Genomic DNA, 19,709 nt, shown 5'->3' with positions numbered 1-19,709 from the left:
CTCCTCCCATTCATGACTGCTTAACTCATCCCCTACATCAAACAGCACTCCAACCCATACATAGCCCTCTCCACATCCCTCCGTACCTGAAACCAATCCGCCCTTCTCTCCGCATACTCATACACCTCCTCGGCCCTAAAAATCCCCCCAAACCGATCCCCATCCGCAATAATCGTCGCCATCTCCTTGGCATGATGCCGCGCATCAATCAGATAAATCTGACTCAACTCGCGCAGCGCCCGGAAATACGCCAGCAGATCCTGGTTCTTCAACGTGCGGATATACTCAAAATACAGCGCCATATCCGCAATCAGCTTGATAGCGCCCTCCGTGCTGATGCGCTGCCGCTTGAGGTGCTTGCACACGGCGGCGAAGAGTCGGAGGCCGACTTCGCCGTTGAAGACATCTAGCATCGACTTGTCGGTGCTGCCGACGAGCATGGAGGTGTGGGAGGCGACGAGGTCGCGGATGCGTTGGGCGGTGCGGGTCGGGCCGATGTCCATGTCGAGGGTGCCCGGGGGTAAGGTGAGGGTGGAGGCGCGTTTGTCGAAGGTGGTGGAGGTTGGGTCAGGGGTGTTGGCGCCGCTTGGGGTGATGGTGCCTCCTGCGGCTGTTGCTGCTGCTCCGGCTCCTCCTCCGGGGTTGTAGTCGGTGGGTAGTTGGGTGGTCGCGCAGATGTATTCCACTTCGTCCATGAGCACGTCGATGCCCTTGTTGAGTCCGGCCGCGACGCTCTCGTCTAGCATCTGCTCGAACTTCTTCTTGGCTAGGCCCGCCGGGTCCATGAAGTCGTTGCGGTCCGCGATCTTGGGCCCGGCCAGCTGTTGCTCGTAGAACACGTCGATCATCTGCGAGATCAGATCGCCCACGTTGACCAGCTCGATGAACGTCACCAGCGGCGCCACGCCGCCTTTGTCGTGCTCGCTCACCTCGCGCGGGTTGTACTGCGATAGGTGCACCACGGCCCGGTCGAACCCGGGCTTGACGTGTTTGTTGCCAAGGATGCGGAGGAGCGCCACGAAGATGGTCTCGCACTGCTCGCGTGCCTCTTCGCCCGCTTGCCCGCCCAGCTGGATGAACACGGCCATTCGCCCCAGACTGGCTTTGGCCGCGTGCACAAGGCTCAACGCTACTTCGATGCTGAACAACGACTTGATCCCTTCCAACCGGGATGTCATAAGCGCCGCTTTCGCCGCTAGCTCGTCCGTCGGTGCCTTGTCCGGTAGCGGACTGTTGCTACTGTCCCGGTCTATTGTTGACGGCGGCGACAGTACATCCGAGGCCGCGGCCGGGGCTGGAGTCGGAGCTGGTGGCGGAGTTGGGACGCGGGCTCCATGGTACGCCGTCTCTTGCGTCAAGACACTACTGCCATTGGCCGTGCTCGACACAGGTTTGCTCGCGAAAGGCGAACCTAGCGGGAGACTCGGCAGCGAAAACGCCGTGAGGGTCGTAGGAAGGACCGTCACAGGCATCATGACGACCTTTCTGAACGACGTCAGGAAATCCTTCTTATCCGCCTGTCGGTTGGCAAAACTGCCCATGTAAAACGACTCGGCACTGGCCTCCTGCTCGGACAGCTTCTTCTCCCATTCCCCAACTTGTCCCTCTGCCAGTCGGATGAAATCGTCCGTTTCATCCTGCAGATACAAATCGAGATGCGGCTCAAACGCCTTGAGGGCCAGCTCCTTCGCTTTGACCCCCTGTTGTACCTCGGCGCCCTTTGGCGGTGTTATTGTCCGCAGAAACTGCAGCATCTGCTCAAACAAGCCAGACACAGCTTTGAGGTACGAGGGGATACTCCGCTCATGTGTCTCGTCGAACAATGGCGTAGCATACTCCATCACAATATCCTCCCGGACCTTGTCGACAAACGCCCAAAACACATCTCCCGCATTGGGAAAGATGCGCTGGATAATCCCCGCCTGCTCGTTAACTTTCCCCGCGAGCACCTCAAAGAACCGCCGTGACGGCTCCAACGTGATACTATCCGCCAGCGCCTGGTTCACGCAGTCCATCGAGTTGGCCAGCACCTCGCGGTCCGTGAAGATAGGGTGCTTTTGAATAAACAGCTCCACAGCCGTGTTGCTCTCATTCAGCACCGCCAGCACATGAGCATACTTGTTCATGCGCCCGTCCACGTCCCAGAACTCGTACCCTTGCTCAAACTCTCGCAGCACCGCGCTCTCAAAGATCCCCGTCATCGTGTCCACTTTCTCCTCCCGCTTCGACGCCCCTTCCGCCCAGTCACTCCTCGCAAACGCCCGGAGGTTCGCCAGCATCTGTGCCTGTCTTTCCGGGTCGCGAAACACCTTGAACACCAGCGGATCCGTGTGTGTCTTAGCCCGCACAAGATCAAAGTAAAAAGGCGCCAGCGCACCGTAAATCTTCCCATACTCCTGCCTCGCCAGGCCCCGTATGCTCCTCGCATTCTTGATAACCTGCAGCAACGCTTCCGGGTCTGTGGACGGGTCATGATGCGTCGGATGTGTTGTCCCCGCAACTTTCATCGTCTCAAACCCGTCCCTAACCTCCGCTATTTGCTGCTGTTGTTGTTGCTGCTGCTCCTTCTCCTTCAACTCTTTCAACTTCTGCTCCTCCAACACCTTCCTCCTCTCCTCCTCCAACCCCGCATCAAACAACAAACTCTGCCTATTCACCTCCCCTCCCCTCCCAGCGCCTGCGCCTGCTCCAGGAGCACCACCAGCCGCATTATTAGAAACACCCCCCCTCCCGGCAGCAAACCCAGCATTCGACGCCGCCCGCCGCCTCATCGCCTCGTCAAACCGGCGACGCGCCGCCGCCTCGTCCCAGCACCCCATACTTCGCAGCCTGGCAACCCAGCGGGAGTCTTCGTAGACCATTTCGCGCATGCGTTGGGAGACGCGGGCACAGCGGATTTGGTCGGATACGGGGAGGTAGTCGAGGATTGTGGAGAGGATTTCTGGAGCGTCACAATTAAGGCAAGGGTATTAGTCTTCTTCCCACCCGAAAAAAGGAGAGGGCAATGGAGGGGGGGAGGGGCATACCAGCCGGCAAGACCGCCTTGCTGTCAATCATTTCAGCGGCTTGGAGCGTTTGGAGGATGCTGTTCTTGGTTGCCGGGCCGCCGACGCCCGGCCGTCGCGAAGGGAGGGACATGGCCGGCTATGTTCCACTCGAAAGTGTGTCGTATTCTGGATAGCTCGTGCCCGTTTGTTTGTTTGTTTGGATCGAATCGAAGGGGTGGGTGGATAGGAGGAAGGATGTCTATCGTTGGGGCGTAATCGAATTTGGTATATACAGCGCGTAAAAATCGTGTCCCGTAAGGTTCGTTATGCCATTAGGATGGTAAGGTGTAAAACTGCCTTAAAGCGAAGCAGGGTAATTGGGTTCGTTGGAGGATTGGAGGGTAGAATCTCGGTGAGAACGCGGGACGCTGGTGAGATGGAGCTTCGAGGAGGATGGGTGGACGCTGGCATGTGGGGTATTGGGCAGGGGTGAATGGTGGGTGAATTACGCAGTAACGTTATGGGCTTCAACCGTGGATGACACACCACTCGGATGGTAAAAATACGTGTACAGTTACCGTCGTGGATGGAAGAACTCAAAAGCAATCAACGCCCCTTTTCGCAACCTTTATCAGGCTGCTCGCAATCTAATTGTGCCCCGACTATATCTACAACTCATCCCGCACATCACCCCCGACCTGTTCTAAATCCTCCATCGCCATAATCTTCACCACTAGACTCGTCCACCCCGTAAAGTGCTGCGTGCGCTGACCCTGGCCCGTTTCAGGGTTGTACTGCTCCCAGGCGAAGCCCGTCTCTTCCCAGCTGGCATACACGGTATCAATCAGATTCTTCCGCAGGCGCGAGTACAGGTCACGGGCGGTAGCCTGGTGCGGACCGTCTTGTTTCGCAAGGTTCTATTTTGGTTTCGTTAGCTGGGTCCTCCTAGTGCTTGGAAGTTAGGTATAAAGGGAAAACCAAACATACGTAAAGCTGCACAACCGCCATGTAGTTGATGTTGATCCACACAGGACTGCGCCAGTAGTTCTCCGCAGTGCCGTAGAACTTATCGCTTTTGCTTAGGCTGCGCAGACCGTGCGGGCTCCAGAGCTCGTCCTCGTCACCAATGAGCTTCAACAGCTTGGCCAGGCGCGGGCTATCGGCGGGAAGCAAGCCCGTCAGGAACGGGAACAGCGAGATGTATCCCTTGTGGCAGACTAGCGCGTTCTCCTCGAAGTCGTCTATTGTCGCGTCGCAATAGCAGCCATCCTTCTCGGACCAGTGCAAATCGTCCAAATTGCGTTCAATGGCAGTGAGGATTTTCCGGTAATCGTCCACGTCGGCAGTTAGGCCGAGCACATCGCCAATGTTGGCAAGCGACTTAGCCATCACACCAACCCACGAGAGCAGGTCGACATGCAGCTCGCCCGGGTGGGGTGGTTGAGGGCGCGGGTAGTCGTCCAGCCCACTCGTCAGGCAGTGCGTGGTCGTACGGCCACGCCAGCGGTAGGCCTCCTTGGTCGAGAAAGCCTCGCGGTCGTACGACTTGATGTCGCCCGCTTGGGTCTTGCGGAACCAGTTGAACTGGCGCTGAAGGAGCGGGTACAGGCGGCGGAGATGCTCCAGCCCAACGTCAGGGTTGTTGAGAGAGGCAGTAGCAAGAGTGCCGTCATCCTGGGACAGACGCTCCCGGGTGCCAGAAGGGGGAAGGCTCCCGTTGGTCTTGCGGAGCTTCTCGACAAAGGCGTCAATGACGAGAAAGAGGGTGGGCGGGTTGGCATAGTGCGGATACTGGGTCTGGAACTCGGCCGGCACCTTGCTGCGCGCCTCGGGACCGAGGATCTGTTCACGGCCAATCCAGCCGTCCTCGTCCATCAGGTTGAACCAGCTCTTCACGATCTCCAGGGTAAGGTCGATATCCCAATCGGCGATGGGAAGCAGATGGAAGCCCTCGTCCCAGAGGAATCCACGCGGGAAAAACGGCCGGGAAGGAATGCTGGTAAACAGCTCATAGGGGCCCTCTAGTGCCTGCTGGTTACGAGCCCGCGCCTCGGCGGTCTCCTCCCAGAAGACCTCGTTCTCCTCCTCGTATTCGGGCGCGTAAGACCGATCCGCCACGGACTCGCCATAGAAATAGCCAATGCCGCCGATCAGGTTAGAGAACATGCTACGGCCAAACTTCTTATACTTTTCCGCCGTGAAGGGCGCCTGGGGTGTGAAAATACTCGCAAAACGCTCCCCAAAGGACTCGGTCGTCAGCTTGATTTCCCGCGACAAATCGTCACTCGTGATGTCCTTGCCCACCGACTCGCTCGAGAAGAGGACATCAAACTCAAAATCTCCCTCAAAAACCTTCTCCACAATATGGACGTTCCCGGAGCCAGGTCGGTTGTCGAGCAAGTACACCTGCCAGGGAGGCGGGGGGTCCTGCACATCATATTTGTTCTCCACCAGCCAGTCAACCCCCTCTTTGAGCTGCCGAAATAGAATTGGTTTGGCTTGCCAGATATGCTCCTCAGGATACGTCAACGACTGAACTACAGTCTGGCCCGGGCCCCGGATATTCGACAGATCGTGGTCACTCAATGGCTGGACGCCCTCGCCTTTGGTCACGACAAGCTTGTAGTTGCCGAGCGAGTCCGATCGGCCCTGTAGCGTAACATCGCCATGATATCCCTTCTCATCCTCGCCTTCAAGCGCCTGGAGCTCTGAGTCGCTGCCCTCTTGTGTCACATAAAAGACCAAGATGGTCTTCTGGTCCTTCGGTGCATCGTCGTTTAGCACGCCCTTGATCCGGGCCGCCCAGTTGCCACCGTGGGCACCCCCGGGGACTTTTACGAAGGAGGTGGTCAGATCGAGACCGTTTTGTATGTCGTGGATGGTTTGGATACCGCCCCTCCTAGGGTCGTACTCCTCCCATCCATAGCCCTTCATGCCCTCATTCTGCTCGCAGGTGTATCGGACCGCTGTTTACACGAGCCATTGGTCAGCAAGGGGAAGCCGTAGAAGACGGGAGCATGGATAGACTGAACAAATAGCCAATAGAAAGAAGAATGTGCCTAAGATGGAAGAACTGACTATATTGGAAGTCGGCGTACGACTCAATCTTGCCCCACATCAAGCCGGCCATCAAGCTCTGTGGGATCCTGGGGCGCACCCCAAAATAAAGGTTCGGCCGGTATGGGCCCCATAGTAAACTTTGGTTGTTCTGGCGGCCGAACTCGCTGTGTAAAATAGACTCGCCGTCGTCGGGGGTGCTTGCCGATGCAGTACTAGAGAAACCGAGGGAAACAAACAAAGCATGGAACCAGCACAAAGCCAACATCAGGCCCAATTGGCGTCCCAATGCCATGGCGGGAGGTCTTCGGTAGCTTCAGTCAAGGTATTAACGTCATCTATCGCGTCATGGCGGGCTGGCTGGACTCGTGAGGCTGGGTTGCGGACCGTACCGTTGCGGACAGCCTTGTGAGCATTCGCCGTTTGGTGGTGGCTCTTAGGAACACGTTCACCTCCATCTTTCGGCCAGGGGAGCTCCAAATCCGGGTCCGTGCTGCGGCCCAAAACGGCTTGGCATCCGTTCAGCGGGCCGTTTCAGCACGGCTTCCCCACACCACCAGGCGACACGCAGGTGCGGAGCTGGGTGAGCCCCCACCGGTCCGAGTGGGGGTCATTGACATCGAGATTCCGTGGGGGTGTAAGTGGAATCTCGCTTGATCGCCCCACTTTCCAGCTCGTTCAATCATCCCCTCACTGTAGCAACTCCGTTCAAACGACTGTCAACAAACCGGCAGGTAGTTAGGCTCGACGACCCAGGCTAGACTGCTCGCCCGTCCAGGAGATCCCGTCTCGGCGGTAACAAAATGGGAAACGGGGTCTTTATTTCTCCATTAAAGTTCTGACACGCGGATGCGGGTACATCGGCCGGTGTCACCGAATGCACTCTGCGCTCAAGTCTTCGTCCTCCTGCACGATAACGCGCGCCTACGGAGTAGTATTACCTCATTCATACCTTCCTTGGCGGCCTTCATGCACGACCCCTTGGCAAGGAGTTGGGGCAGAGTTGAACAGGGGAAGGTCGGAGGATGAGGCTTCTAGGGCATGAGGAGGATGGGACGCTGAGACACATGGGACTGGCCCGGATCAATTCGAAGAACGCCTCCTCGCGAAAGATGGGCTGCCAAGGGGGCCGGTGGCTACCATGCACTGAATACATACATACCCTTCTCGGAAGGGCGCTCGCCGGCCAAAAGGTATCCGACTTCCAAAGAGAGCGAGAGCCAAGGATGCTCCAACACGTGGCTGCTTATCTTGGACCAGAAGCATCGGCCGACCGACGGTAGTTGGGCCGGACGGCCATATGACGGCTTTGGTGTGTCTTCGGGGCACTCGGACTTGGGGATTTCATGCCGAACTTCTCCTGCGGCCGATGAGTGGGAAAAGAACTCGCCGACGGAGACATGTGGGCCCCGTCTTGACGGCATCGAGGAGCGGCTCGGAGTCATGAAGGGGGAGTGGGACACGGAAACTGACGCGTGACCGAAGACGCACGGGAGTTCAGTTCAGAGGTGATTGGGTCCATCGCCGTGTGTCAAACACGCCGGAGTGCTTCGAGCTCCACACCATCATCGGACGTTTTTCTTGGCCACCTCGACCTCTCTATGAAACTCGACAAGCAACCCACAACCCACGACACCACCACATGGCGGCCGTGTGTGCCACCGGTCGGCAGGGGCTTGTGGTCTGGTGGCCACAGCGGCCAGAGAGGCTTCCCGCCGTGGGGCAAGTACACTCGTTGTGCTTCCTCATTCGCACGCTTCCCCTGCGTCGAGCTGGTAGCGACTGTGACGGTCGAGTTTTGGGTGGGTGGCCCGGCACGCCGCGACCTGCATCTGCAGACATGCAGTGTGCGGCTAGCGTTGAGCACCCCGCAGGAAGGAAAAGGAAGGGGGACGTTCGTTTTAGAAAAGAATAGTGAAGGTGGTGGCGAGATTCTGCTGTCCCTTGCCTCGTGTTGCATGCAGGAACCGCCTATCGCCATCGATCGGGGTGCCATTCCTGCCCATTTCAGCCAACTCGGCGGACGAAAAAAGGTGCAAGCCAAACCACCCGGACACACCCCAAACCCACCCATGCGGCCAGGGGGGTCGGCTTGTGGAGGAGCATGGACGAATCGAGAGTCCAGACAACAAGGTGTGGCTCGACGTTTCTCGGTCAAGCGTCAAGCACGACTGCGGCGTCGTTGATGGTCCCCGAGGCATCGGACTTCACCGGGGATCTACATAGTACCTCTTGCCATCGTGGAGATACACTCGTTGGTGGAGTGGGCTGTGGTGATGGTTGCAGATGCGGGGGTGAGTGAAGGGGTTGCGTTTCAATGCAGAGACAGATCAGTCGGACAGTTGAGTCCAGACTGGGGATGGAACCCCAGCGGAGGCTGTCTCTTGTCTCTCCCATTGTTCGTGGGGTGAAACAGGATAACGGGCCATTTTCGCCAGCAAGTCTTTCTTCAGCGTCGAAGGGGCAAGGATCTGCTGCATCCAGCGAGTCAACGGTCTGGTGGCGCCCAACCAGGGGCTCCAAAGCCTGTTATCCAAGAACTCTAGTGACACAGTCGACTCGTCTCTTGAGTCGAGAACCGGCCCAGGAGGGGTTCCTGGCAGATAGTTATTCCGCCCAAAGAAGCTTTCCTTCTCGGCCAGTTCTCGACCAAGTCAAGAATCCTGTGGTTCGGAGAATTTACACTACAGGAGACTGAATGGTTGTTCGATCACAACCATGAACACCAGAACATGGATGAGAAACCATCAGGGGGTTCTTTTTTTACCTCCCCCTCATCACAAAAGGCGATCTGTATGTACATGTACACTATTCGTAGCGAGCTCGCCGTCCATTTCTCGGCAATGGCTGGACTCAAAACAGTTCGGCTTTAAGAGCTTCGCCAAAAGTCTACACTACCAAGAACTTTGACGCTGGGGAACCCTTTTGAGGCCACCAAAGTCGACCAAGGTAGTGTAGTCAAGCGAAAGCACAATGCAACCTCGCAGCTCGAGTACCCTCCCACCCATTCCAGGTCGGCCGAGGCAGTCGGGGGTCGCCGACCATGTCGACAGAGCCGCCTTGCCGCCTCTCAACCATGGGTCGTCTCGTTTAAGCTAAAAAAAAAGTGGTCTCCCAGATCTGTGACCGAGAGATATGCCTTGGTGATGGTGGAGACCCATCGGGAGTCGACGCCGGACCACCCCGTGTGTCCCGTCCTGCCAGCCGACACAGGGAAAGCAAGGCTAATTGCTTCGGTACCAGACCAGCCATGCCACGGGCTGGCTCGACGGGGTTGACAATGGAACACTCAAAGGTGAAAAGAAAGAGACATGAAGGGCGCGCTGTGGCTGTGTGACCCTTCCACAATCTTCCACAGCCCCTGTTCTATCCTGCACCACAACCACACGCTCCCACTCTCCAAGGCCGGGAAGACAAAGAAAGCTCACGAGCCCCACCAATGCCACTGTGCAGTGCCTTTCCCACCACACGTTCACACCTGAGCCACACTCGCACCGCAAGATCGTCCTTAGCCTATTGTTCCTTTGGTGCTTCGCTGCATGGATGATGGGGGCACGCTGGCGAATGCTTGCTGTACTATGGATGTGTGTGTGCCGGGAATAACCCACGGAGTACCATCTCATGCGACCCCTCCCCTCCCCTCCTCCTTGTTCCCCCCTTTTATTCCGAGACGTACGATGTAAACAACAAAAGCGGATCAAGAACATGGGATGCGGTCACGTTTTCTCGCGTGGGCCTAAGTTCTGACGACGCACGCGCGTGGCACGAAACGAGCGCGGGAGGTTTTTGATCCTCGTCAAAATCTGCAAGGGCTCATTTGGCGAATTTGGCTCTCTTTGGGAGCACTTTTGAGGGGGGAGGGGGGAAGGGGGGCCCATATGGCTGTCATCACTAGGGTGCAATTGACCCGACTCCGAAGCCGGCAGCCAAGCTCGCCATATCCGGCCCGGCATTTGTTCCCTTCTCTCCCAGAAGCCAAGGCGAGCCAAGCAAAGCACAGGCGACGGACGGCTCGGGGGGCTCGGGGGGGGAAAGCACAGAAAGAAAGCGTCCTCGTGTGCTCTCCTCGGTTTCGATGATGGTGATGACGATGATGACGACGAATGAGGCTGTTGTCGCAAGCCGAGAAATAAACTAACTACTAACTATGGTAAGAAAGTAAAACGCTACAAAGTACACGTACGGCCGCGCAGTGGGAGTACGTCAACATGGTCCAGCCCTAATGTTTCCGACTTCCATAGCAACTCGCTAGAGACCAAACCGGGGATGATTACTAACTAACGAACGTTAAAAAAAAAAACGTTTTGCGTAACCCGCGCACATCTCTCACACTTTTGCAAATCCATGAACCACAGCGCTGGGAGAAAAAGGTCCCAGTGCCAAGACTTGAAAGCCCAGGCTCGCAGGCTCCCCTTCTCCTGCTCTGCCGCACAATGTAACAGCACCGCATTTTATTGTCGTACAGGAACGCGCTGCAATGTGGATGCAATTAGTTAACTGCTGTGTCATCATCCAAGCTAAGCAACCATCGCGAGGAAAACGACAGGCCAACTAACGACGGTAAGTGGAGTTTACGGGTTAACGACCACCACCAGGCACCAAGCGACGAGACTGTCTGGAGAAAAGAAGACGGCGAGAGGTTGAAGAGCGAAATGTCAGCTTCTATGTATTCGTAACCCATCATCATAATTCGAGAAGAAGCCAGGAAGGGCTAGCAAAAGCAAAAAAAAGAGCATAAACAGGCAACCAAAATGCAACCAAGATGCCTCCCCGTTTCCCATCCCGTTTCCCGAAACCGGCTCTTGTCTTCCGATGACCCCCAAACCCCGCCCAACCCGGGCAAACAAAGGAGAGAAGGGAATAAAAACGCTAAGTCTAACCCAAGAGGAGGGGGGTATATGCAGAAGTGAAAGGGGAGAGAAGGTGTATGTGCAAAAGATAAAACTCTGAAATGAAAGTAAAAGATAAACAAGAAGAGAATGAAAAATGAACAGCGAAGTGAAAGAAAATGAAAAGACAGAAAAGGCCAAAAGTTGCTGGCAAAAAAGGTGGGGTTGAAAGGGAAGAAAACGAGGCACATCGCCGTTTGTCTATGCCAAGACCGTCTCAGTGTTCCAAGCACAGTGGGTGTCCACCGCCCATGTCTTGATCCTCATTTTCTGACCAACCAGAAAAAAAACCCAAACCGGCAAAAGGCAAGAAAAAGAAAACGGGAATCCCACGCTCCCAAAGGGTAGAAAACATATGTACTGTGAAGAATATCTTGAAGTTTTCAGGGAAAAGGGGGTGTTGAGGATAGGAGTGAAGGGGGTTTCTGAGCCGGGCAAACATGGGGAGTAAATCTTTCCCTTTCTCAGAAACCTGAGCACCGCCCTTTCAGCCCCTCTTCCAGCATTAGGAAAAGGGACAGAAACATTTCATTCGATCGACAACAATTCCCCTGCAAACGTGAACCCGTCAGTTGAAAAATCCCCTTGTGCACCTTCCGAATAAAGTAACGTTTCACAACTTCGGGTTCGGCCATCTCCAGCAGATGAGACAAACTGAGAGACAACACAGTACCAAAAAGTGCAACACCGTCCCTAGGAAAGAAAAACGTGCTCAAAGGAGAAGAGAGAGAGGAACATACCCCTTGAACCCAGGTTTGTGAGTTACAACCCATGAGTGGGATCTGCCCCAGCCGGGTCAAACGCATAATATCCCGTGGTATATGGCGAGTCATACCCATGATACACCTCCCCCGTGGCGTCCACCATAGTAGGATGTGCCTGGTGAGGTGGTGGCGCTGTGTAGCCATATGGTGTCATGTGATATAGCGCTTGGTCGACAGGGCCCGGCGTGCTTGTTGCCTGGTGGATGATGCTGCTACTCCCGCCCGTATTACCGCTGTGATGGCTGTGGGTGTGGTGTCCTGTGCTGGCCGAAGCGTGGCCGCGGGTTACGACGTGCCGCATGCTCAAGCCGCCCCAAGGCAGGCCCGAGAGGTCACCACCATCGTCGAGGGTGAAGTCTTCTGGATCGGGAATATGGTACGACGAGCCGGCATGTTGCTGATTCTGGGCGTCACGGGCGGCGCGGTCTTTTTGCTCACGAGCCTTTTCCCCTGTTCATCTAGGTTAGAGGCGGCTCGGTTGGGAGTGGGGGGGGAGAACGAGTGCTGTGATGGGAACGATGGTGGTGCATCATGGTAATGCTGGTGGTCGACGTACTGAACTTGCGCTGGGCAATACGGTTTTGGATGCGCCGCCTCTCATCAGGCTCCGTCACTTCGGTCCAGTCGTCCGTCTTTTTCGTCTTGGATGCTGAGATCTTCTCCTTCCTCGAGATGGACCCCGAAGAGTGTCTGGAAGACCTTGAAGACATGTTGGAGGGTTCTTTCTCGGTGTCTGAGCCGGACTGGGGAGTCGTGATGTGCTTGTTGTACTTCTTGTTGCTGCGACTCTTCCTTGAGTGAGTGGTCTCGTTGTGGTCGTCGTAAAGGGGGATGACCTCTATGTAGTCTTTCTCTTCAGGGTGTTGGTATGAGGACATCTCGAAAGAAGGGAAAAAGAAAACAAAAGAAGGGGAAGATGCTCACAGGCCGGGGGTCTGCTCTGCTTCTTGTATGCCTCTGAGCTTCTGGTTACCGATTCGGGAAAGATGCTCGAACTGGTGCCTGCTTCTAGGACTGGTGGCGTCCACTCGGGACGTCGCGATCACTTATATACTAGTTTAACGGTCTGAACTTGAGACTCGAGGCGGGCCCGACGTTGACAAGTATGCCCTGTTGAGGAAGAGCCGGAACGACAGGATACCAAAGATGGAAGTGACCAGGGGCTTAGCGTTCAAGGTGCTGGTCGAGAACGAGACGACCGTTATTTGCGGCGTTGGCGTTGTACGGATGAGTGATAAGTCAGGAAGTCGAGCGGAGGATACATGGCGCCCGAAAGCTCCGTGCCCCATATACTTGTAAGACGGGCGATCCCGAAAGGAAGGGGGGGGGACACAGCTGGAAGTGGTGTCAGTGAGGGGACAGACCTGCTGGGTCGAGGAGTGGAGCTGATCCGGGGTGGTTTGAGTTGCTAGCATTCCAACGTCCCGACGAGTGTGTGCTTCGAGGAGCATCCACCCATCCAGCCTGGGCCACCATCCCAAGGCCCAAAAGGCCCAGGGGTACTCAGAGCGGGTTGGTGGAGAATGAGATGGTTGCGCTTGCGGCGCACCCGTTCATTGCCCCATGGCCAGGCGAGGAACAGGGATGCCGGGGTGTCAGGACCACGCCCGCGCGTGGCCATCGTGGGACGATGCGCTCATCCGCTGGGGGGTGCCAGTCGAGTGGATGCACAGTGCCCTCCCGGGAGATGAAAGTATCCCACCCACCGACCACACCCCTCCATCAACCTTTACAGGGCCCCCCTAGTTCACCTCTGAATGACTGGCCTTTCCGCGCCTCCCCAGGTCCAGATATGCCTCGCGGCGACCACGGCACGGCATGCACTTGCATGGGCATGCGCATTGGTAGAGGCACAGAACCTCATGGAGGGCATGGAGCTGCGATTTTTAGGGTGGGTCCAGTCTCATTCTTCGATGTGATTGTCCTCCCTCACGTGCTGAGAGCCGACGGTGCGTTGAGAGTCTCGCTATGGTCAACTGAGGGATCGGCAGAGGGATGAGGTAACCAGGTCAACCTCGCCTCAGACGAGGCACTGTGCTGGAACACGTTCTTAGTGGCTTCAACAAACGCGAAAAATACGGGCACACCGGCCCACAGTTCCCGCCAAAGCCAAGGCTCTGCCTGCCGACTTGTGTGCCAACCGATGGGAGGCTTCTTGCAAGAGAAAAAGGCGAGATCAGCCAATCGTTCAAAGATAAAAATAAAAGAAGAGTCACAAGTCGAGTCTAGTCGTTTCGAGATCCTCCCATGTTCCCCACTCAAAAGAGCGATGGCCAGGGACACTCGGTTGCTGGTGAAGAACATGCAACTTTGGGGAAGCAAGGGTCAGGAAACTCGAGCTTGCGGCGAGGTCGGTGCAGGTCGGTGGGGAACAGAAAGGTGGTGGGGAACAGAAAGGTGGTGGGCGAGTTGGTTCCCAGTTCGGCATGGCGCACATTTTCCGCGATCTCGGTCGCAAACATGGGGAACAGGCTGGAGGATCCCAAGGGTGTAGGGCTGAATCTTGATTGTAATTGAGGGTCTGTCAGCATTTGGAGGAGTGTGGAAAAGATGTCGCACATCTCCAAAACTTCGCTTGCAGCATGCGTGACACCAATATTCCGGCATTGTCGGAGGACAGAAACTGGAAAGGAGAGCGTTGGCGAAAAGAACCAACCTGTTGCGTCCTATTGCCAATGCTATCGCGTAGTTCCTTCCCCAAGCTCCATCTCATGTTAATGAAAACGGAAGGACTTGCTGCAAATTTTGGCTTTGGCGAACGAGCCAATGAATAACCGTTAATGTATCCCCACTTGCCTTTCTCAGTTAGAGAGGAACTTTGACCATTCCTTGCTCGTGACAAGGGTACCCCAGAAACTGTGGGCCCTTCAGCGGGCCCCGACTGGAGCAGCAGGGCTTCGATTTTTAGCATTGGCCGGTATGGAACGCCTGCATTCCCAGCACCTGAACTGGAGTCGACAAAAAAAATAACGTTAACGTTAACGCGAAACGATGATTCGAAGCGAACGCCCATTGTCTCGGGCCAACCGTCCCGCCGATCAGTGTGCCTTGGCTATCTCTTTTGGCCCACCTCCGCCTAAAAGCCCTATGCCGAATGAGGCCAAACGTTGACAAAGGATCGGGAGCTGAGAACCTTAATTTGTCCTTTGCTTCTATATCGAGCATGAACAAGATGAATCCTCGGGCGTGGGTGACGACGTGAGCATTCGAAAATCCACAAGAACTTTCCTTTCTCTCACCCCACTCTGTAAAAAACGACGTTGGGGAAGAGCTCGGTCAAGATGGACGGCATGGTCTCTTTGCTTTGCCGGGACGGCACGGCACCAAACCCGAGGTTTGAAGGGACAGCTATCAATCGCCGAGATGACCCCCAAAATAAACCATCTCGAAAACCCGGGTGTCAATAGTTGGTATTTCGGACGAAGGACGAAAGAGATGCATGCTTGGTCTTGTCCTTTGCTCTTCGCTCGACAGACGACGATGGCTATCGTCGATCTGACCACCCCAAAGCCCCACATCCCTTGCGTTTTCTCGTCTCTTCAATACCGAAAATGGCTTCTCTGATTCTTCGTGTGGTCTTGCAGGCTCAATACTCACGAGGTGTTGACAACCATCCATAGTTTCGGTGTCGACGCTCATTGGATGCCGGGCCATGCTCTGTCACGAAGCTGTCTCTTTGCGGAGGGCTTGAGGGCCCAATGAGCCCGTGCTCGATTTGCTAAAAAAGAGACTTTGATGCACCGCCACTCCTCCGTCGCATTGCGATTCGAAAAGGTCGAAAAAAATACCGAGAAGCAACGGAAATCTGCACCCCTTCCTCCCCCACCCGGGATTTGTTGTGGCCCGCATTCCGCACAGACGATCAATTTCTCGAAGGGTTTCCAAGATCCGCATGGTGACCCACTTGCGCCGCTCGCTTGAGGCTATTTTTATTTTTAAACATCGAGGGCCCCGACGACACGGTCAGTGTTGTCGCACGGAATATGTGAAGAGCTTGCAGTCGACATGTGGACAGTGGGTCGTTGTATTTCAGCTGAGGCTTCTGTCTTCCCAATGAGATTTCTTGGTGTGCGTGCGACTCTAGCCATGTGTTCCTAAATGAGTCTCTTGTGCGCGACCACGCCGCTCAAGAGATTAGTTGGAGATGCTGAATTACCACTCCCGAGAGGTCCATCCTCCTTGGTTCTCTGATCCAACGGTGTCCATTATCGACGATTAACCCTTGGAAGATTCCGACGTGAGTTCTTCCACTTTTCGCAAAGTAACCCCGATGAGCGCAGGGGTATCTCCATCGCCTGCCTCCAACGGGCAGTATTGCGGAATAGTGATCAGCTCCCAACGTGACAGAAGTGTGAATGGTTTCGGGTGGGCACTCCAGCAAGTAGTGTATTTCGGGAGCTCTACCCCCACTTTATTCTTTTTCTAAATATTCTATCGCTGCCGATTGGTGATGTTAAAGAAAGGGCGGCGATGATGTTCAAGCTTATTTTGGGATGGCACTTGGAACCACGAAGTTTATTTCTTGTTTCTTGACAAAACAGATATCTTGGTAAACTAGACCGAGGTCAAAACTTTGAAAGCGAAACGTCCAGTTGGCGCCATCGGAAAAATTATGTGGCCCTCGAGTTGTGACCGCGAAGAAAAAGAACGGCGCGTTTCAAGCGACAGAAGTGAAAGTAAACATTGTGCCTGTGATGTTTTTTTGGGTTCTCACCATGGTGCGCGATGAATCCTTGCTGCCGTGATCATGTTCAGACCGTGGAAAGCTTGGTTCGTCTCAAACAGAATGCCGCTAGCCAAAATGTCCGGGGGTTAAGTCTAAATTTAACCCCGGCCAAGACTAAGTGGGGTCGTCCGCGCCTCCTTCTGGCATGGAAGGCCTTGGTCGTTCTTTTGAGACGCACGGTTTCCGTCAACCAGTGCCGAATTCGATACTGGCGGACAGGGAGGCTAGGAAGTCGGAGGTCTCTCAATGGATACTGGGAGAAACCTCGCGCCAATCATGGGTGTAAAACGACGCCTTCCCCCGCGGAAGAAGGAAAATAGAGGCTGACGAATTCGGCAGGTGCTGAGCCGTTTCCTTACCTTGCCCGAGTGACTCGCTCATCTCGAAAAGAACCCACAACCTAAAAATTGTTTGTTCGAGCACGCTAAAAAAGAAAAGTGTCGGGGAAAAGCCGCCTATCAGTTGCACGATCGGGCCGTGGTGCAATGCGATTGTCGGGTCAGCCGAGTTCACCAACGCGGCCGACGAGGAGAATCGAAAATCTGCCTTGCCAAGCACGCGCAAGGCGTGGAATGCAACCGCAGCACTTGTCGACAGCTGGAGGGGCTCTGGGGCGAGCTTCCCGGAGCGGCGTGGGCGAACCAAACCCCTGCGAAACTGTGCCGCAGCCCATGGGCACACCTCCCAGCCGAGTGACTGAGCTCCTTAGTCACCCCCCTCCAAATAAACACCACGAGGAAACCCGAAGATGAGGAACACCTTCAGCCGCACTTTTTTTGGCTTTCGGCATCGTGGGAAGGAGGACCGGGGAACGGCTTTGCCATTTGTCTGCATTGGAAATAGAGTCGTCGGTGGAGACTCCGATTGTAATTGTCGTGTGGTTTGTCCGGATCATTTCGGCTTGGATATTCTCAATCGCGCCGCGTTCTCCTAGCAAAATAATCATCAGTTTCGTCACCCTACCCACACCTCACCTCTCAGAGCCCACCACCATCTCGCCTCACACGGCTTCTGCGGAATAGTAAGAACACCGACGCAAAGCAAGTTCCCCCGTCTTCCGCTGGGCAGAGGCAAAAGAAACCCTCCAAGCTTCCCGCACCCAGGAGAGCTCGACTCGTCGATGCGATGAACTCAGTGTCCCATCTCTTGCTGAGGCGGGCCACCTTCAGCCCGTCGGTCGTCGTCTGCTCGCATATTCGGACCTGCGCTCTCCATTCATCATCATTTCATTGCTGTTGTCGGCGCGTTCGGCCTTCTCTGGTCCGAGTGGGTCGCCTAGTCCCCTTCTTCCGCCAAACGCCTGGGCAGTTCCAAAACGGTTTAGGTCAGTGCCAATGTCGAGACGGCCGAACCTCGACGGGACCTCCGAGCCGAGGCTCGAAACTCCGTCGGCAGTCAAAAATATGTTGCGCAGGCGGTCCAACTTGTCCTTTCCCCTTCCAGCCCCGCGTCTCCATCTCTCATCACACACCATATCCCCCCCCTCTGCCCCCCGTGCTTCTTTTTTTCCACCTCTTTCAAATCCCCATCCCATCTCTTCCCTGCACCACCCCGGTATCCACGCGCAGGCTTCTCCCGTCCCCTTTTCCCGCACCCGCTCCCTTGCCTTCTTGATGAACGCGATGTTGCGCCTCCAAAATTCCCGCTCCTGCATCCGCTGCACCACCCCAAACAAGGTGACCTTTGTCGCTGCAAGGGACATTCGATATGGTCAGGTGGGATCGTATTCGAGGTGCATATCGTTTCGAAGAAACCTACCCCACCGTCCTGTGCAGCCTCCCTTGATTGAGGAGGGGCGGGGATGTGGGAAGCATGTTCCGTCCGGGGTTCGTGTTGGCCTGCCTGGTTGCGTTACCCCCAAGCCCCCCATCACTCACTGTTTGAAAAGGTAAATCCCGCCAATGAACCTGAGCTGTACCGTGACGGGAGCGCCAGGCACCTGCATCACGTTCGGTTAGTGCGGCAAGCAAAGTGCAAAAAGTCGCCGTCTTCATCATGTGGTTCGTCGAGTGTGATTCGTCACTCTCGATGGCGGGGCCCGGAGTCGGAGTCGGAATCGGAATCGGAATCGGGATCTGGATAAAATTCAAATTCGGCATCGGCGCCGGCATCGGTATCGGTGGTGGTGAGTGGTACGTGGTGAGTGGGCGTGGGTGTGGGTGTGGGCGTGATCGGAAATCGGCGTGGGCGCAGCCGGTGAACCAAAAAATTACCCATCCATTGCGAATGTCGTCGGTTTTCGTCGTGTTTCGTGTCATCCATGCAATCCGGCCGCCTTCATCCCGTCCCAGAAAGTTGCCGAAAATATCGGGCGCCTACTAATCATTCGGGTACTGATTTAACACCCGTGATGGTGTCGATGACTGCTTTCGAGCATATCGGATCGCTCGGGTGGTTGAGTGGGGGGCAGCCACTAGACGTTGGTAATTGCAGACCAAGAGTAGCGATGAAAGAATAGAGGGTATCGGCGTATAAGTATCCGTGTGCTTTGTCACGGCTGATGGCGAAGCAAACTGCAAGTTTGGCGGGGACCACCAGCGATTGTTTGGCTGTCGGGGTGCTTTTCGCTGTTGCCTGCTTGTGGGATGCGGAACGGAGCCTGCTCCGCCCAGTTCACAGTGGCTCAGGATTCTCCAGCAGCGCTTGGGGGCTGCCAGCGCCGCAGACCACTGTTTCGAAAACCTGAAACCGGCAGCTCGACTCGTCTGAAGTAGCTCGACTGTGCCTCTTGAAAGAAAAATCGGACGGGATGGTGTAAATTCGAGAAAACCCAGCGGTGATCTGACGGGGAAAAGGGGTAAAAAGCAGAGAGCAGATGCAATGGCTTTTGTTTCCTGAGATTTGGCGCTGTGGAGGGGGCCCTCCCGGCCCTTAGTCAACGCTGACAAGCAAGTCTTGGGCGAACTTGGCTGACAAGCGCGGAACGCCACCCATCCGGAAGGTCGCAGCAAACGGGCCCAATGGCGGGGTTTAACAAAGTATGCCCGCCAGACAAGCCGCTCCGCGGACGGTCCGGCTGCCAAATTGCCGGATGCGTCACTATCCCCGGGTGTTGGTGAGCAGAAGGCGTTAAGTCCGAACCGCGGAGAGCGAACGCGCACGGCCTCCTCGGCGAAATTATCGCTGTTTCTGGCTCATCGTCTATGAATAAGGCGTCCTTCACCGTGTCTTGCCGTTCAGCTCGCCGCCAAAATCCAATAATATACAGATTCTACACACGGCGTGCCCTCCGCCGCGGACCAACCGCCATCTTCTATGTAACGTGACGTTCCCAGTACACCTACAC

General features: G+C 55.7%; 3 protein-coding genes across 3 annotated transcripts; all 3 read right to left on the bottom strand.

Moving 5' to 3' along the window:
• Window positions 1-32: 32 nt before the first annotated feature.
• C8A04DRAFT_33650 (exocyst complex component Sec10-like protein) lies at window positions 33-3,138 on the bottom strand (the record flags this gene model as incomplete). The annotated part of the gene is made up of 2 exons (XM_062782543.1): window positions 33-2,941; window positions 3,027-3,138. 2 exons carry the CDS (start codon window positions 3,136-3,138, stop codon window positions 33-35), a joined length of 3,021 nt encoding a protein of 1,006 aa, XP_062641516.1.
• A 517-nt stretch (window positions 3,139-3,655) lies between these two features.
• C8A04DRAFT_23941 (glycoside hydrolase) lies at window positions 3,656-6,339 on the bottom strand (the record flags this gene model as incomplete). The annotated part of the gene is made up of 3 exons (XM_062778886.1): window positions 3,656-3,904; window positions 3,975-5,953; window positions 6,066-6,339. The coding sequence occupies 3 exons, from the start codon at window positions 6,337-6,339 to the stop codon at window positions 3,656-3,658; spliced, it is 2,502 nt and encodes an 833-aa protein (XP_062641515.1).
• Window positions 6,340-11,695: 5,356 nt separating this feature from the next.
• C8A04DRAFT_23940 (uncharacterized protein) lies at window positions 11,696-12,575 on the bottom strand (the record flags this gene model as incomplete). The annotated part of the gene is made up of 2 exons (XM_062778885.1): window positions 11,696-12,147; window positions 12,254-12,575. The coding sequence occupies 2 exons, from the start codon at window positions 12,573-12,575 to the stop codon at window positions 11,696-11,698; spliced, it is 774 nt and encodes a 257-aa protein (XP_062641514.1).
• Between the last annotated feature and the right edge of the window lie 7,134 nt (window positions 12,576-19,709).

This window comes from Dichotomopilus funicola, assembly GCF_033296635.1.
Source record: "Dichotomopilus funicola strain CBS 141.50 unplaced genomic scaffold C8A04scaffold_1, whole genome shotgun sequence".
Classification (NCBI taxonomy): Eukaryota; Fungi; Ascomycota; class Sordariomycetes; order Sordariales; family Chaetomiaceae; genus Dichotomopilus; species Dichotomopilus funicola.
This window is presented reverse-complemented; position numbering and strand designations above follow the sequence as displayed.